We start from the raw sequence: 19,637 nt of genomic DNA on the forward strand, positions 1-19,637 counted from the left end.
AGATATTTTCATATTAAACCAATCTCTTATATAATTTTCACAGTTCTGAATGTATTTTTCATTATTATTTTATATCAGACCATATACCCAACAATATTTCGTTTATATCTTCATTATACTCATTTATGCCCATTATCATATTCTAGATTTTATACCCACCTAACATTCCACTTTCATTCACTTTTTTTGTTCACATACGATTTAGGTAGATCTCTATCTTTCACAAAATTTTAGTTTAGACATAACGATGCAACTAATCTGCATCATTTATCACAATGACACAGACTCGTACACTCTTATAATATTATTTTTTATATATATGTATTGTGGTCTTTATGTTATATACACATTTGTTAGGAATATAGTTATTCAATGCAATAGTTAAGGCCAACTCAGCTTATTTTCTTCTTTTTTGCACATTGAGGTATCAGTTAAATATATAAAGGGTTTTCACATTTAGTTTCACAGTAGTTGCACAAACACGCTGTGTTTATACATAGCAACATAGGTAACAGATTTTGTATCCATGGGTGTTTTTGTACGCATCCCCACGTCATTAGATACACACCCACAACCACAACCACCTAACAACAGAGGTAACTGGTTCTGTTTACATTGGTGCTAATGCACGCATCTTCACGTCATTAGATACACAATCTTAGCCCCAATCAGGTGAGGCAACACAACACTAGATTGTGATATTTTGAATACAACACGGCTATTAGCTTAGCGTAACACACCCTGTTCTGACGAAGCTATCGGATTGGCTAGTCACATAACATTCTAATTCGTTCAACGATACACACCCCCTTTATGTTTTAAAAAACATAGGATCGTATTCTTTACAGTTTATTATCTACTCGTAGGGCCATTTCCACAAATATCATCAAGGAACAAAAATAGATATATAAATAGCGCATCAGCAGAAATAAACTATGCATATACATGTTTACATAATATGACGATTATTCCAAATACGGTTTTCAAATATTGCAGGGATCACATGGGTCTCTGTCCTTCTGCGTTTGCCTTGTAAGGCTGGCAACTTAGATAAAACTTCTGAAAGAGTGGATGACATAACTGCAGCCATATCTGGCAGGGTAAAAAAACACGGCGTCGCCTGAGCGGGCGTTCAAGGCTGTGACGCTTGGGGAGAAATTTGTGGCATACCCTGAGTCTCATCAGTCTGAGAAACATCCTTAGATATACTTGCATTAAAGAAAATTTGTTCTTTAAACTGTAAAGCCCTCTCAGTACATGAGGGACAAAAAGGAATAGGGGGTTCCACATTGGCATATAAACACATAGAACATGTTCTTTCCTGAAGGTCAGCCATGACAAAAAAAACAAGCAATATCAATATTGGTCGTGGTACTGTAATTAAAAAATAAAAAGCAAGAACTTTGAGAAATTTTGAGAAAAACGAGTGTACTGTGTCTTTAAAAATTAAAACTGTATAGTTTTTACTGCTCCACAATAAACAATGCAATAAACAGGGAATCACTATAGGACTTTCAGTAGATCACCCCTATAAGTGTACACTCTAACAATGCATAACGTCTTAGGGACAAAATTTAGAACTTGCAGCACGCCACAGCTCTGCTGTGGCGCCTACCTGTCCCCAACAATCACTCAATAGTACTCCGTGAATAGTACTCCATGAACGGCGTGTCTAAGACCGCTTGTGAGATTACAAACACAAGTTGACTTAGGCCACACCAGAGCCTCTATACATGCTGCCGCAATCATAAGTATCCGGATATCAACTGCGCGGCTAAGCGCACGAAAAATCTAATTAACATGTCGGTAACAAAATACCTCCACACAACTTATAAAGTGTACCTTGACCACCAATGTGCCCCCTCGAGTAAAACAAAAACATAACCCTGTCCTGCCATTAGCTTAGTAACTATCAGCCGTAAAGGGTCAGCCCAGGATTCAACCCAACTGCTAGCGTGAAAAGTAAAACACACGCTAGCACACTGAGAAATATCCAGGACGTGACCCACTCAGGAAAGATAAAAGCAAATGTCCCTTTAAGCAGGTTAACAAACAAACAGAGAAGTAATCCTTTCAGCAGGTTTGGAATAAGCAGATGTCCCTTTAAGCAGGTTAGCAAACAGAGGTATTCCTTTTAGCAGGTCTGATAAAGCAAATGTCCCTTTAAGCAGGTTAGAAAACAAACTGAAATATTCCTTTTAGCAGGTTTGATAAAGCAAATGTCCCTTTAAGCAGGTTAGCAAACAAACAGAGAGGTAATCCTTTTGCAGGTTTGATAAAGCAAATGTCCCTTTAAGCAGGTTAGCAAACAAACAGAAATATTCCTTTTAGCAGGTCTGATAAAGCAAATGTCCCTTTAAGCAGGTTAGCAAACAAACAGAAATATTCCTTTTAGCAGGTCTGATAAAGCAAATGTCCCTTTAAGCAGGTTAGCAAACAAACAGAGTGGTAATCCTATTAGCAGGTTTGGTAAAGCAAATGTCCTTTTTAAGCAGGTTAGCATAAGCACATGAAAAGTCAGGAAGACAAGGGTGAGTGAATCCAGAAGGCAATTCGTGGGATAGGTAATAACATGTCAGGCTGGTAAAAGTAAAAATATCAGAAGCCAGAATGACCAAGTACTCACAAGTTCAGGAAGGCAAACGGGCACCGCGAAGATCTCCCGCCGGCCTTTTGAAGGGAGAGAGAGACGCCAACGTCAGGAAGAGGTACAGAGAACCGCGGCACGTTGCTAGGCAACGTGACGTGACACAGAAGAGATCCGTGAGCCGCGGTGACACGGCGATGAGCGGATCGAATGTGACAGCACCCCCCCCTCAAGGACCCCTCCGGGGGACAGGACCAGGCCTAGTAGGATAAATTTTGTGGAAAGCCTTAATCAAAGCTGGGGCGTGTACCTGTTGGGCCGGTTCTCAAGTCCGCTCCGTGACTGGATAGCCTTTCCAATGGATGAGATAGTATAATTTCTTGCCATGAAGCTTGGAATCCAGAATGTGATCAACCTCAAACTCAGGTTGTCCCTGTACCAAGAGAGGTTGAGGCTTGGGCAGAGACTTAGAATATCTATTAGACATCACAGGTTTCAGAAGAGAAACATGGAAGACAGGGGGTGCCTTGAGAGTTTTGGGAAGAGCAACTCGGTATGCAGTAGAACAAACTTGACCCAGTATTCGGAAAGGACCCACATATCGTGGACCCAATTTAGTAGAAGGTTGTTTGAGATGAAGATAACGCGTAGAAATCCAAACCTTGTCCCCAGGACGATATTTGGGAGCTTTCTTCCGTCGGCGATCCGCAAAGAGCTTATATCGATTAGAGGCTTTGGATAGAAGACGACGTATCATCCGCCAATGGCGGGTTAATCTCTGAGCAGTTTGATCAGAAGCAGGATTTTCAGTGGTAGTCGTATGCAGAGGAAATGTTCTAGGTTGAAATCCGTAAGCTGCATAAAAGGGAGAAGATTGAAGAGACGAATTGTATCGGGCATTATGAGCCAACTCTGCCAAAGGAAGATAATGAGTCCAATTAGAGTGATAATGGTCCACATAATGTCTAAGATAAGTCTCCAGACACTGGTTAACTCTTTCCGTCTGGCCATTAGACTGCGGATGATGTGAAGTAGACAAAGAGACAGTAGTACCAAAATGTTTGCATAGCCATTTCCAGAACCGAGAAACAAATTGTACTCCTCTATCAGAGACGATATCCAGAGGAAACCCATGTAATTTCACAATATGCAAAAGAAAAAGCTCAGAAAGTCTTTTGGCAGTGGGTAGGCCAGGCAAAGAAATGAAATGAGCTGTCTTAGTGAACCTGTCGACTACCACCCAAATAGTGTTGTTTCCAGCAGAAAGAGGAAGATCAGTAATAAAGTCCATAGACAAATGGGTCCAAGGTTGGTGAGGAATGGGCAAAGGCTGAAGCAAACCAGAAGGAAGTTGACGAGGATTCTTATTGGTAGCACATTGTGTGCAAACAGATACATAGTCTTTAACATCTTGAGTGAGAGTAGGCCACCAGACCTACTGTTTGAGATTCCGAGCAGTGTTACTGATGCCAGGATGTCCAGAGAGAGGACTATCATGGGCCCAATGTAGGATCTTGGAGCGAAGATTTTCTGGGACAAACAGTAAACCATCAGGAGGTTTGCAGGACGAAGGAAGGTCCTTTTGAGCAGTCTGTAAATCCAGTAAGCAAGAAGTTGATAACTGTGCTATGACTTTATGTAGTTGAAGGATGGTACCAGATTCAGGAATAGAGGTAGATTGAAATTGTCTGCTTTTATATTTTTAGAACCAGGTATATAAGAAAGATTGTAATGAAAACGTGAGAAAAATAGAGACCAACGATCCTGTCTGGAATTCAATCATTTGGCAGTTTGGAGATAAAGAAGATTTTTATGATCTGTGAGTATGGAAAATGGTAAAGTAGTACCCTCCAGCCAATGCCTCCATTCGTCCAGAGCCATCTTGATGGCAAGTAACTCTTTATTGCCTACGTCGTAGTTTAATTCAGAAGTGGTAAATTTTCTGGAAAAGAAACCTACAGGATGAATCTTTCCTGTGTCTGGTATTCGTTGAGAGAGAACAGCCCCAGCAGCCACAGAAGAAGCATCCACTTCTAATATGAATTGAAAATCCGGATTTGGGTGACGGAGTATGGGCGCAGAAGAAAAAGCTTCTTTGAGAGACTCAAAAGCCTTAATAGCCTCTGGAGGCCAATCTTTACAGTTTTGCCCCTTTTTAGTGAGAGAAGTAAGAGGAGTAGTAAAAGTTGCAAATCCTGTAATAACTGGCGAAGCAGAGAAAACGTTGTAGAGATTTAAGAGAATCAGGTCTAGGCCAATCCAAAATGGAAGAAAGTTTAGTTGGATCCATTTCAAATCCAGGTTCAGATATTACATAACCCAAGAAGGGTATGGATTTTTGATGAAAAGAACATTTCTCCAATTTGGCAAACAAATGATTGTCTCTTAGCCGTTGCAAAACATTCCTGACATGATGCACATGATCTTGATAATTTTTAGAAAAAATTAGAATATCGTCAAGATATATGATGACAAAAGTATTCAAGAAATCCCGAAAGATCTCGTTCACAAAGTGTTGAAACACAGCAGGGGCGTTACATAGCCCAAAAGGCATGACCAGATACTCATAATGGCCAAAACGAGTATTAAAGGCTGTTTTCCATTCATCACCCTTGCGCATACGGATAAGATTGTACGCACCACGAAGATCCAGTTTGGTAAATATTGTAGCTCCTTGAAGATAGGTGAACAGCTCAGGAATAAGGGGTAAGGGGTAACTATTCTTGACTGTGATTTAATTCAAACCCCGGTAATCAATGCAAGGTCGCAAACCTCCATCCTTTTTTCCCACAAAAAAGAAACCTGCCCCTAGAGGAGAAGAGGAAGGCCGAATAAAACCTCTAGCCAAACTATCTTGGATATATTCCTCCAAGGCTTCATTCTCAGGCCTTGAGAGCGGATACGTCTTGCCACGAGGGTAGGTGGCACCAGGAAGAAGATCAATGGGACAATCAAAAGGACGGTGAGGAGGAAGACGTTCTGCTTCTTTCTTGGAAAAAACATCAACAAAATCTTGATAAGGTGCGGGTAACGACCCAGAAGTGTCAGTAGTGAGAGCAATAGTGAGAGGCACTTTAGTGGGTATTTGAAGACAACTATTTTGACATGCAGATCCCCAGGAAGTGAGTTCGCCCTGAGTCCAAGAGAAAACAGGATTATGTAACTGGAGCCAGGGAAGACCCAAAATTATGGGAAATTGAGGAGTCGAGATAACGTCAAAACATATTGTCTCCGAAAGAAGAATTCCTACAGAAAAGAGAATGGGTCTAGTAGCAAACTGGATAAGTCCGGGACCCAAGGGATCTCCACTAACAGTGGAGACAGGAATAGGATACTCCTTTCTACTTAAGGGAATAAAGTGAGAAGTTACAAATGTAGAATTGATGAAGACTCCTCCAGCACCCGAGTCAATAAGGGCTTGAGCATGAATCTTGTCTTCTCAAATTTGAAGAGAAACCGGAACAAAAGTTTATTATTGAGGGAATGAAATCCTATTTGGCTTAACTCAGCTCCCTGGATAGAAGTTAAGCCCTGGCTTTTAGCGGTCTGGTTGGACAATCCTTTAATAAATGTCCTTTAAGGCCACAGTATAAACACAGTCCAAGAGAGCGTCTCCTCAGACGTTCAGTTTCGGTTAATCTAATGGTGCCTATTTCCAATGGTTCAGCTTGGTCGTAAGGTGGAGAAGCGGGATTTACAGGGTTAGAGAGGCGAGGAAACAGACGAACAGGTCGATTAGAAGATTTCTGACTTCTTTCTCTTTCTTGTTGGCGTTCGCGGTATCTGGAATCGAGGCAAATACAAAGATTTATCAAAGCTTCTAGAGATTCTGGAAGTTCACGATAGACCAACTCATCTTTGAGACGTTCGGAGAGTCCTTTACGAAAAGCAGCTCTAAGAGCTCCCTGATTCCAAGTAGTCTCAGAAGCTAGGGTGCGAAATTCAATGGCATATTGAGATACAGATTGACCACCCTGTCGTAAATCTAGGAGGGAAGCTTCAGCAGCGGCGGACCTCCCTGGTTTATCAAAGACATTAGAAAAGACAGAGAGGAATGTATCCACATCCTGGAGTATTGGATCATTCTTTTCTAGCAAAGGTGATACCCAGGCTAAGGCTCTACCTTTCATTAAGGATATAAGGAAAGTGATTCTAGAAGAGGGGGTTGCAAAGAGAAGAGGACTATTCCGAAAATGAAGGCGACACTGATTCAGAAAACCTCTACAATCCTCAGGATTCCCATCATATTTGTCCGGAAGGGGTATCCTCGGACCGAGTTCACCTTGTGACTGATTGGTAGGATTCGTAGGAGGAGAGGGCTCCACAGGAATAGGATTTGGAGGAATAGGAGCAGCCATATTCTGAAGTAAAGTAGTTATCTGATCCAACTTTGCAAATGTCCTTTTTAAGCAGGTTAGCATAAGCACATGAAAAGTCAGGAAGACAAGGGTGAGTGAATCCAGAAGGCAATTTGTGGGATAGGTAATAACATGTCAGGCTGGTAAAAGTAAAAATATCAGAAGCCAGAATGACCAAGTACTCACAAGTTCAGGAAAGCAAACTGGCACCGCGAAGATCTCCCGCCGGTCTTTTGAAGGGAGAGAGACGCCGACGTCAGGAGGAGGTACAGAGAACCGCGTCACGTTGCTAGGCAACGTGACGTGACACAGAAGAGATCCGTGAGCCGAGGTGACACGGCGATGAACGGATCGAATGTGACAGTAACAGATAAGGTTAGGACACCTGGGTCAGCTACAATCTCCTAGCATCAAGCCCACAATCTATGTGTATCCACTGGCTAATACTCATTAGGCCTTAGATAAAACTTCTGCCCTTATAGTACAGCTTATCTTATTGAATAAAAAAGGGGAAGACTCATGCACACAATTTATCCCTGTGCAAACTGATAACCCCTTCCCGGTATAGGGATCAACTGCCAGTCTGTTCTGAGTTACTTAATCTCTCCCAGAAGCAAAAAGACTGCACATACCTTAATGCTGAGGGCAGCATAAACTTGTCCCACACAATGAAGATGTTCTGTCATCACCTCCAGCAGATCTGTGGGAACAAACAGGGTCTTAGATAATATCTGCTAGGACCATCAGCAGGGCAGCAAACAGAACGGGAGTTGCAGAGAGAATGAAAATCTCCCCAGTCTCCATTGCTGAAAAGCCTGTAGCTCTAGCCCTGAGAAAAATAGCACACACTGGTACCATATAAAAAATAATAAACTCTTGATTGAAGAATCTAAACTAACACCTCACTTTACCTCTTCCTATCACTAACACAGGCAAAGAGAATAACTGGGGTGGGAGGGAAGGGAGGAGCTATATATACAGCTCTGCTGTGGTGCTCTTTGCCTCCTCCTGCTGAACAGGAGGCGATATCCCATAAGTAAGGATGAAATCCGTGGACTCGTATCTTGTAAAAGAAAAGTGGTTTGGAAATAGCAAAGTGCTACTTGTATTTATTGCCCTATAACTTGTAAACAAAAAAAGCAAAGAACATGTAAACATTGGGTATTTCTAAACTCAGGACAAAATTTAGAAACTATTTAGCATGGGTGTTTTTTGGTGGTTGTAGAATTGTAACAGATTTTGGGGGTCAAAGTTAGAAAAATTGTGTTTTTTTCCATTTTTTCCTCATATTTTATTATTTTTTTATAGTAAATTATAAGATATGATGAAAATAATGGTATCTTTAGAAAGTCCATTTAATGGCGAGAAAAACAGTATATAATATGTGTGGGTACAGTAAATCAGTAAGAGGAAAATTACAGCTAAACACAAACACAGCAGAAATGTAAAAATAGCCTTTGTCCTTAAGGGTAAGAAAATTGAAAAATGGTCTGGTTATTAAGGGGTTAATAACCACACTCTGCCAACAGGTTATTGGAATTCAACTCACGCATATCTGATCAGTCTGGGAGATTAGTTAAAACCCTTTTCAATTTTACTAGTCTAGAAAAAGAGATGACCTTTTGAAATAGCAAAAAGTTTTATTCTGGTGTGTGCTGCACCTAGTTGGACCAATTAAATAAGTATAAAATGTATCACGCTTGAGATGTAAAATGGGGCATTAGGCCAAAACAATATATTGCATAAAGGGGTAAATAAACAAACATTTAGGGCAAGCAACATAAGTTTAAGGGGCAAGTGGGATGATGCAATTATAGATGCCCATCCCAACTTGAAGTTAATAAACGTTAAATGTGGTTTCTATAAAGTATATATGCCTGATTTTTAACTTATTTTCATTCCTTTGAGGGTCCTGGAAAAAAACAAAACATGTGGTTCTAAGAAAGGCGATTGGTAAAGCAGAAGCAAGAACCAGATGCCAAAAGATGACAACAAAGGACTTCAGTCAACCATTATAATGTTTGTTTTAAAGGCACAATTCACACTTTATTAATAAAGATTTTACTACACACATACCCATCTAGTGTACCCACACTCAAGAACTCAAACATGACCTTTTAACTTTTTTCAATTTTAAGAACATTGTATAAATGCTGCTAATGGGGTTTAGCATAGGATTTTGAATGTATAATTTTGTGTGGTTCTTTTTGAATGAATTGTTTAACGTTAGACTAGGAATTGACAGTCCTAGTAAAGAATAGCTCATATTGCTGAGGGAATGATTTTCCTAAGGGATGGTGGGAAGAATTTTTCCTGTAATCTTTTCACCCCCACTGTGTTCTTCTGTACTAGTGGGTATAACTAGAAAACTGGGCAACATAGGAGAAGAAAAAGTGGGGGAAATGTGGTGAGATAGATTAGAGAATTTATCCCCGGAATTAAAACACTACACATTTTTCATGCAAGAAATACCTTCCCCCCAATGATACACCTTTATATTATAGACAAGGGTTTTGACCTGGTCTAAAGCTACGCCCATATAGCCTTTGAATGGCATATGACAAACTACTCCATATTGAATTGGGGCATAAAAACTAGAAAACCAGAAACTCTCCTCTCTCTTCCCCCCTCCTGGTGAAGATGGCTGATTTTGAACAAAGAGAGAAAGAGAGAAAAAGAGAATTTGGCTAAATATTCTACACTTTTCCTGGGATAAATTCTCTGTGATTATTTTATTTAGCTAGATTGCACGTGGAGTGCACAAATTGGGGTTGTGGAGCTAGAGTTGTCTTGTATTAATTTGACTGTTTTGTTTTAAAATATGTGTGTATATTGACCAACGAATATTCAACTTATAACAACATATGTATTGGTTCCTTTTAAAACTCTTTGCAAAAATTATGGAAGGACCTGTTTAAGTGTTTAATAACTTAGATTTGGTTTAGTGGTTTTATTATAGACCCATTTAGTGATTGAATTAAAAACCCATCAGCCATTAATAACTACACCAAGGAGAGAAAAGAGGTTAGAGGTGTTGTTATCCTGCAGGGGGGATGTATAGCACAAATTAATGGGTCATAACCAGATCAGATAAACAAGAACATTTCATCGCAAATGCTCAAACATTGTCAAAAATGATCATTTAAAAAAGTGGTATAGCCAAACAAATATTGTGTTGTGATGTTTTGTTTTTTTAAATTTATTTCTAAGATTTTACAAACACAAGAATTCATTAAGAGAAAGGTTCAATATACAAAACAGGAGAAAATATAATTTCTTTCATGTAATTGGCAAGAGGGGCAAAGTTTCCAAAACCTCAAAATGCCTATAAATACACCCCCACCACACCCACAATTCAGTTTTACAAACTTTGCCTCCTATGGAGGTGGTGAAGTAAGTTTGTGCTAGATTTCTACGTTGATATGCGCTTCTCAGCTCCTTTGAAGCCCGGTTCCTCTCAGAGTGCAGTGAATTACAGAGGGATGTGAAGGGAGTATTACCTATTGAATGCAATGGTCATCCTAACGGGGATCTATTTCATAGGTTCTCTGTTATCGGTCGTAGAGATTCATCTCCTACCTCCCTTTTCAGATCTATGATATACTCTTATATACAATTACCTCTGCTGATTCTCGTTTCAGTGGCTATCTACTTTATGTAGATGAGTGTCTTTTGGTAAGTATGTTTCTTTTATTTAAGACACTGTCAGCTATGGTTTGGCACTTTATATTTAAAGTTCTAAATATATGTTTGTACTTATATTTGCCATGATCCAGGTTATCAGTATATTTCCTTTTTGCAGACTGTCAGTTTCATATTTGGGAAATGCATATAAATAAAAATAAATAAATAAAAATTCTTACCTGAAATTTTCAAATTGCCTCTCTTTCTAAATTGCGGGTTGTTAGGCTCGCGGGAGCGCAAAACGCTATAATTTATTGTGTCATTCTTGGCGCGAGAATTACGTTTCTTGACGTAATTTCATCATTTCCGGCGTCTTAGTTGGCGCCGAGTTTTTTCACGTGGTTGCGTCATCTATGACGCACATGTTTGTTGCAGACGTTTTTGGCGCCAAAAAATACTTTGTCAGTTGTGGGCGTCATACTTGGCGCCAAACTTTTGACATTATTTAAGAATTCATTTTTTTTTGCTTCTGGTTTCCAGAGGCTTATTTTCTTTCCCATTCCTGAAACTGTCATATAAGGAAATTGATATTTTGCTTTTTATGTTGTTTTTTTCTCTTACATTTGCAAGATATCTCAAAACTGTTCCTGTATCAGAAAACACTGTTGGATTCCTGCTGACTGATATCAGTCCTACCAAAGTTAATTTATTTTAATGTTATGAATTTTTATCTTTAGTTTTGGTTTGTAATAAGTTATCATGATAAACTTTTACATGCAGAGAAAATGTCCATCAGTATTAATGCATTGTCTGTTGCTATTCTTTTAACATCTAATGTACCAGATATACATGGGAATTTATAAGAATTTTTTTCTGATTCTATTCAGAAGGCTAAAACGTACTACTATTCCTATAGAAAATAGTATTTATTTTAAAGATCCTTCAGATGGGAAACTTGTATCTTATCTAAGGAAAATTAATTTATTTTTAGGCCTGCAATTTCTTTGGCTGATGTTGCAGCTGTTTCACCTTTTTTAGTTGGAAACTTTAGTGCAGCAAGTATCGGATTATGGTTTGTTTAGCATTGTTAACTTGATTCAACATGCAGATAATTTCATTTGTGATGTCATTTTTTTTATATCAAAATTAAGGTAAATCTATCTTTTTAGCTATTTTAGCTAGAGGGACTTTGTGGCCTTATCTTGGAATGCTGATTTGATTTCTAAATCCAGATTTCTATTTTCTTTCCTTCCAAGGTAATACATTATTTGGTTCACAGTTGGATTCAATGCTTTCAACTGTTCCTGTGGGGAAGGGAGTTTTTTTGCCTCAAGATTAAGTACTAAGGGTAAATCTTAAGCTTATTTCCGTTTTTGTTCTTAATAAGGAACAGAAATCTAATTCTTCCTCAAGTAATATGTTTCTAATTGGAAGCTTTCTTCAAAATGGAATGAATTCAAGCCATTTAAGAGATCAAAGCCAGCCCCCAAAATTTGCATGAAGGTGCAGCCCTTATTCCAGCTTAGCTGGTAAGGGGCAGGTTAAGTTTTTTCTAAAGTTGTTTGGTTCAATTCGGTCCAAACTCCTTAGTTTGAATAGGATTCAGATTAAGACCGCCTGTGGGAAGTCTTTTTCTCTCTCACATATTCCAGCAAATCCCAGTAAAGGCTCAGACTTTTCTGAAGTGTGTTTCAGACCTGGAGTTATCTGGGGTATTCATACCAGTTCCGTTTCAGGAACGGGGTCTGGGGTTTTATTCAGAACTATTCATTGTCCCAAAGAAAGAAAATCTTTTGAATAGTCATGTAAGAGTACCATCTTTCAGAATGGTGATTATAAGGTCTATTCTGCCTTTTGTTCAGCAAGGGCATTATTTGCCCACAATAGACTTACAGGATGCATATCTTCATATTCTGTTTCATTCAGATTATTTCAATTTTCTGAAATTCTCTTTTTTTGGACAAGCATTACCAATTTGTTGCTCTTCCTTTCTGGCATAGCGACAGCTCTAGGAATCTTTTCAAAGGTTCTCGATGTTTCCTTATTTGGACGATATCATGGTACTTGCTCAGTCTTTTCATTCTGCAGAATCTCATACGATTCAACTTCTGTTGTTTTTTCAAAGACAAGGGTCACCTTTTTTAGGTTTCCAGATAGATTGTGTCAATGTCTTTGTCCCTAAGAGACAAGAGACAATTTTTATTCGGTTCAGTTTGTCGGAACCTTCAGACTCTATTATTTCCTTCAGTAGCTATATGCTGGAAGTTTTAGGTCTCATGATTGCAGCATCGGACTTGATTCCTTTTGCTCGTTTTCATATGAGACCTTTCCAGTTTTTAATGCTGAATTAATGGTGCAGGGATTATACTAGGATATCACATTTAATATCCTTGAATCCCAATATTCAACTATCTCTGACTTGGTGGTTAGATCACTATCGTATAGTTCTATGGGTCTCTTTGTTTCATCCAACCTGGACCGTGATCACAACAGATGCAAGTCTTTTAGGTTGGGAAGCTGTCTGGGGATCTCTGACAGCACAAGGGGTTTGAAAAACTCAAAAGGTGAGATTAACATTCAATATTTTGGAACTCCGTGCGATTCTCAGAGCTCTTCAGTTTTGGCTTTTATTGAAGAGAGAGACGTTTATTGGTTTTCAGACAGACAACGTCACAACTGTGGCGTATGTCAATCATCAGGGTGGGACTCACAGTCCTTAGGCCATGAAAGAAGTATCTCGGATACTTGCTTGGGCAGAATCCAGCTCCTGTCTAATTTCTGCGGTCCATATCGCAGGAATAGACAATTGGGAAGCAGATTTTCTCAGTCATCAAGCTTTACATCCGGAAGAGTGGTCTCTTCACCCAGATGTGTTTATTCATTTTGTTCAGATGTGGGGGCTTCCAGAAATAGATCTGATGGCATCTCATCTAAACAAGAAACTTCCCAGGTACCTATCCAGGTCCAGGGATCCTCAGGCGGAAGCAGTGGATGCATTGTCACTTCTTTGGAGTTATCATCCTGCCTATATTTTTCCATCTATAGTTCTTTTTCCAAGAGTGATTTTCAAAATCATCATGGAGCAATCGTTTGTGCTGCTGGTGGCTCCAGCATGGCCGCACAGGTTTTGGTATGTGGATCTTGTCCGGATGTCCAGTTGCCAACCTTGGCTACTTCCATTAAGGCCAGACCTTATATCTCAAGGTTCATTTTTCCATCAGGATCTCAAATCATTAAATTTGATGGTATGGAAATTGAACGCTTAGTGCTCAGTCATAGAGGTTTTTCTGACTCAATGATTAATACTATGTTGCAGGCTTGTAAATCTGTGTCTAGAAAGATTTATTATCGAGTTTGGAAGACTTACATCTCATGTTCCTCTTTTCATAAATTCTCTTGGCATTCTTTTAGAATTCCTAGAATTTTACAGTTTCTTCAGGAGGGTTTAGATAAGGGTTTGTCTGCAAGTTCTTTGAAAGGACAAATCTCTGCTTTTTTTTTCTGTTCCACAGAAAAATTGCTAAAGTTCCTGATATTCATTGTTTTGTACAGGCTTTGGTTCGTATCTAGCCTGTCATTAAATCAATTTCTCCTCCTTGGAGTCTTAATTTGGTTTTGAAGGCTTTACAGGCTCCTCCGTTTGAGCCTATGCATTCTCTGGACATTATATTACTTTCTTGGAAAGTATTGTTCCCTTTGGCCATCTCTTCTGCTAGAAGAGTTTCTGAATTATCTGCTCTTTCTTGTGAGTCTCCTTTTCTGATTTTTCATCAGGATAAGGCGGTTTTGCGGACTTCATTTGAATTTTTACCTAAGTTGTGAATTCCAACAACATTAGTAGAGAAATTGTTGTCCCTTCGTTGTGTCCTAATTCTAAGAATTCTCTGGAGAGATCTTTACATTCTTTGGATGTGGTAAGAGCTTTGAAATATTATGTTGAAGCTACTAAAGATTTCAGAAAGACTTCTAGTCTATTTGTTATCTTTTCTGGTTCTAGGAAAGGTCAGAAGGCTTCTGCCTTTTCTTTGGCATCTTGGTTAAAGCTTTTGATTCATCATGCCTATTTGGAGTTGGGTAATTCCCCGCCTCAGAGGATTAAGGCTCATTCTACTAGGTCAGTTTCCACTTCCTGGGCTTTTAAGAATGAAGCTTCTGTTGATCAGATTTGCAAAGCAGCGACTTGGTCTTCTTTGCATACTTTTACTAAATGCTATCATTTTGATGCTTTCTCTTCTTCAGAAGCAGTTTTTGGTAGAAAAGTATTTCAGGCAGCTGTTTCAGTTTGATTCTTCTGCTTATAATTTCAGTTTTTTTCATTATAAAGATTAAAACTTTTGATTTGGGTTGTGGATTAATTTTACAGCGGAATTGGCTGTCTTTATTTTTATCCCTCCCTCTCTAGTGACTCTTGCGTGGACTTCCACATCTTGGGTATTTGCTATCCCATACGTCACTAGCTCATGGACTCTTGCCAATTACATGAAAGAAAACATAATTTATGTAAGAATTTACCCGATAAATTCATTTCTTTCATATTGGCAAGAGTCCATGAGACCAGCCCTTTTTATGGTGGTTATGATTTTTTTTGTATAAAGCACAATTATTCCAATTCCTTGTTTATGCTTTCTCTCCTTTCTTATCACCCCACTTCTTGGCTATTCGTTAAACTGAATTGTGGGTGTGGTGGGGAGTGTATTTATAGGCATTCTGAGGTTTGGGAAACTTTGCCCCTCCTGGTAGGAATGTATATCCCATACGTCAATAGCTCATGGACTCTTTCCAATATGAAAGAAATTAATTTATCAGGTAAATTCTTACATAAATTATGTTTTTCTTTTAGAATTTCACAGCACAATATCAATGCAACATTAGAAAATACATAAGAAACAACAATGCAATAATATAGCAGTGGAAAAATTCCCCAATTAACATAGTAGAATAGTCAACAAAACAGTTCAGCTAAACAGGAGTTATATAACATACAGATAGGTCCATAAGTATTCGGAAATTGATAGTTATAGTTTTTTTAACTGTTAGAAAAAAAAGAAAGAAATTTAAGTCTTACAGTGATGTTGGGCAGTAAAGTGCAGACTCAATTTGAGGGTAATTATGTAGTTTCCTCCTTGTCATGGAACCAAAAGTAACTGGACAATTTACTGAGAAGTTTTTTATGGCCAAGTGTCTGGATTTGATTTAAAAATGTGGAATTTGCATTTGCAAGTTGTTACTGTCAACTATCAGAATGAAGCCAAAAGAACTGTCAATGCAAGTAAAGCAGGTCATCATTAAGCTGAAAAAATAAAACAAACCCATCAGAGAGATACCAGAAACGTTAGGAGTAGCCAAATCGACAATTTGATATATTCAGAAAATGAAGGAATGAACTGGTGAGCTCAGCAACACTAAAAGGCCTGAACAACTATGGAAGACAACTATGTTGGATAATCTTTAAATGCTTTCATTAGTGATCTGAAAAAAACCTTCAAAAGCATCTAGCTACGTCAAGAACACTCTTAGGGAGGTAGCAAATCAAAGTCTACTTCCTAGAGAAGACTTCATGAAGTAAATACAAAGGGTTTACCATAAGTTGCAGACCATTTTTAAGCCTCAAAAATTGGAATACCAGATCAGACTTTGTAAAAAAACAACAACAATATTCTTAAAACATAAAACTAAGACCAACCTGTACCAGACTCATGGGAAGAGAAGTGTATGGAAAAGGGAATGAACAGCTCATGATCTGAACCACACATAAAATCAACTGTGAAACATGGTGGCGGTAGTTTAATGATTAGGGAACTGGCCACTAGTGTTTATTTATGATGTGACTTCTGACAGAAGTAGCAGGATGATACATGAAGTGTATAGGGTTATACGGTCTGCTTCAATTCAGCCAAATACATCAAAACTGCAAGACTACGCTGGAAGCCTTTGGAAGATAGAGGTACAGGCTAAACAGTGTGTTTGTTTAAACTCTTGGAGAGAGACTGCAGATAACAGAACAAAAAATCAAAGGTGTGGCAAAGGAAGGGGCTGGAGGTTTCAGGTAATACCATACCATGTTATGAGACACATTGTGGTAAATTCCTGTGAAGCCCAGATGCGGAAGGTAACGGTCCCTATTTTCACAATATATACACCATAAAGCTTAAGAAGCATTGCAATAAGGAACTGAACATACATATGCTTATCTCCTGCAGTTACCTGCTTGCCTGTTTTTCATATTAACGCTTATTATAAGGCTTAAAAAGCATTGCAATAAGGAGCTGGACATTTATATGCTTATTTTCTGCTTATTATCCTGCTTACCTGTTCCCCATACTAATGCTTTTCCTGACACAAATGCTTGGAGACCTATTTTGACTTCATCAATATAACGTTACTATTTGACACTACTATATTATTACTTTTTGGAAATGGACTGTTTGCAGTTTTTTATTATCTTTGCAAAGATTTTTTTCTTAAAGTAACAGCACTGTTATTTCCTAGTCACTGTGGCCACATAAGATTTTTATGATTAGGTATAGATTTCAATTCTGATGCATAGTGCGTTTCAGTATGTATGTTGAATGAATGCAATGTGTGAGTACTTGATACTTTGTATATATATGTATATTTGTTCAGCTTTACCAATATTTGCTTGATTTGTTTCAGTTCTGGAATTGGAACTGTGTAACAATAAATATGTGCTTTATATAAATATAAAGAGTGCTGTATTCCCTGTCTTTTTAAAGGCCTAATATTAGATTGAGGCTTTTTTTCATTACAAAATATTTTTTATTATGTTAGTTTTGATCCTCTGACAATGGGGGACTGTATATAAAAACTGTATTTCTTAACAGTTAAATCTAAAAGTTTGCACTTTAATTACATCCTAATTGCTTTATTTAAATACTATTGTAGTTGTGTACAGAGCCAAAACTATGAAGATTGTTTAACTGTCCAAATACTTATGGGCCTAACTGTTTATAGCTCCTATAAAATTGACATGTCAGCTGATGAAAGTCCTAAACCCCCCTGCTACAACAATCCATCAGAAAATTCACTGAGAAGAAGTGTGTTGTATTCATTATACTACAGGGGTATGCAAATTACTACTTATCTACCACCATGCATAACAAACTGTTTGTGGTTGTAGACAATTTACAAATATTGCTTCTGTTTCCATCAAACAGGGAGGAAACAACATTTAACCCTTTAAGGACACAGCTTTCAGTTTGCTCAATTGTTTTATGACGGAAAAATTCCGTTATATGTCCTTAAGAGGTTAATAAAGTGGGCTTACTATCAACTATTAGAGTTCTCTTTTGTATGAATTTTCTGATGTCTAATAAGTACCCATTTATGAGTAAAACGTTTCCCACATTCAGAACATAAAAAGGCTTTCTCTCCTGTATGAGTTTTCTGATGAGCAATAAGATTTGCTTTTTGGTTAAAACATTTGCCACAGTCAGAACATGAGAATGCTTTCTCTCCAGTGTGAATTTTCTGATGTGTACTTAGTCTTGATTTCAATGTAAAACGTTTCCCACATTCATTACACACAAATATTTTCTCTGCAGTATGAAGTTTTTGGTGATTAACAAGATCTGGCTTCAAAGTAAAACATTCCCCACATTCAGAACATGAAAATGATTTTTCACGTGTATGTATTTTCTGATGAGCAATAAGATTTGATTTCTGGCTAAAATATTTCCCACATTCAGAACATGAAAATTCTCTCTCTCCAGTATGAATTTTGTGATGTGTATTAAGATGTGATTTCTGTGTAAATTTTTTCCCACATATAGAACAGGAATATGATTTCTTACGTTTATGTATTTTCTGATGAGCAATAAGTTTTGATTTCTGATTAAAACATGTCCCACATTCTGAACATGAAACTCCTTCCTCTTTATGATATTGCTGATGTCTAAAAATACATGACTTCAATTTAAAACTTTTCCCACATTCCAAACATGAAAATTCTCTCTCTCCCGTATGCATTTTCAGATGGTCATTAAGAACAGATTCCTGGATAAAACATTTCCCACATACAGAACATGAAAATGCCTTCTCTCCTTTATGCATTTTCAGATGATCAATAAGAACTGATTTCTGGGTAAAACATTTTCCACATATAGAACAGGGAAATGATTTCTCATGTTTATATACTTTCTGATGAGCAATAAGATGTGTTTTCTGGTTAAAACATTTCCCACATGCAGAACATGAAAATGCTTTCTTTCCTGTATGAATCCTCTGATGTCTAATAAGATTTGATTTTTGAGTAAAATATTTCCCACATACACCACAAGAAAATGCTTTCTCTCCCCTATGAATTTTCATATGGTCAATAAGATTTGATTTCTGAGTAAAACTTTGCCCACATACAAAACATGAAAATGCTTTCTCCCCTGAATGAGTTTTCTGATGAGTAACAAGATGGGATTTGTGGGTAAAACATTTCCCACATACAATACATGAAAATGGTTTATTCACCATGTGGTTTTGTGGATCTTCAAAGAAAATGAAAGAATCATCTGAACTCCATTCTTGACATGGACTGTCTGAGCTAACCGATTGATCTACTGAAAATAAACACAGTGAGAATAAAGTTATTTATGTTAAAATTATCTTTATAAGAGATATTACATTAATGACTCTTATTAAGATAGGTTAAACAAAATGTAAGAATCAGCATTTATTTCAATACAAATCAAACTTCAAAACTGAAAAATGAGAAAGCAATATAGTGAGTGTGAGCGAGGGAATGAGTTAGTGCTGCTCTTACATGAATAATTCATAGTTACAGCATTGCCTACAAAGATTTGGGTTTCTTACGCTTACATAGAGACATTTGGTTCATAGGCAACCGTTTAGAAAAAAAGGTTACATTAGAAAATAGATTTGACTTTAAACGTGCAAATATGCTGCTAAATGGAGACATGCTCAGTTGTGGTTTTACAGGGGTGCATGTGTGTGTGTGTGTGTGTGTGTGTGGGTGGGGGAGCTTAGCATCTGCAATTATACCAGAACCCAAATTCTCATAGCGTTAAACAGTCTTGATGTGAGATCAATCTCCCTGT

The 19,637-nt window shown here is 37.9% G+C and overlaps 1 protein-coding gene across 2 annotated transcripts in view; it reads right to left on the reverse strand.

The window, feature by feature from the left end:
* Nucleotides 1-8,965: 8,965 nt before the first annotated feature.
* LOC128657329 (gastrula zinc finger protein XlCGF26.1-like) overlaps nt 8,966-19,637 on the reverse strand; it is a 133,814-nt gene continuing 123,142 nt past the window's right edge. The window contains exon 7 of one of the 2 annotated variants that reach the window (XM_053711632.1): nt 8,966-19,136. In XM_053711632.1, coding sequence (XP_053567607.1) covers nt 17,857-19,136 — 1,280 coding nt within the window. In that variant the 3' untranslated portion in view covers nt 8,966-17,856. Of the gene's footprint in view, nt 19,140-19,637 lie in introns of both variants that reach the window. The other variant, XM_053711631.1, reaches the window with a different exon arrangement.

The sequence above is a fragment of the Bombina bombina genome, chromosome 4 (genome assembly GCF_027579735.1).
Source record: "Bombina bombina isolate aBomBom1 chromosome 4, aBomBom1.pri, whole genome shotgun sequence".
In the NCBI taxonomy this organism is placed as follows: Eukaryota; Metazoa; Chordata; class Amphibia; order Anura; family Bombinatoridae; genus Bombina; species Bombina bombina.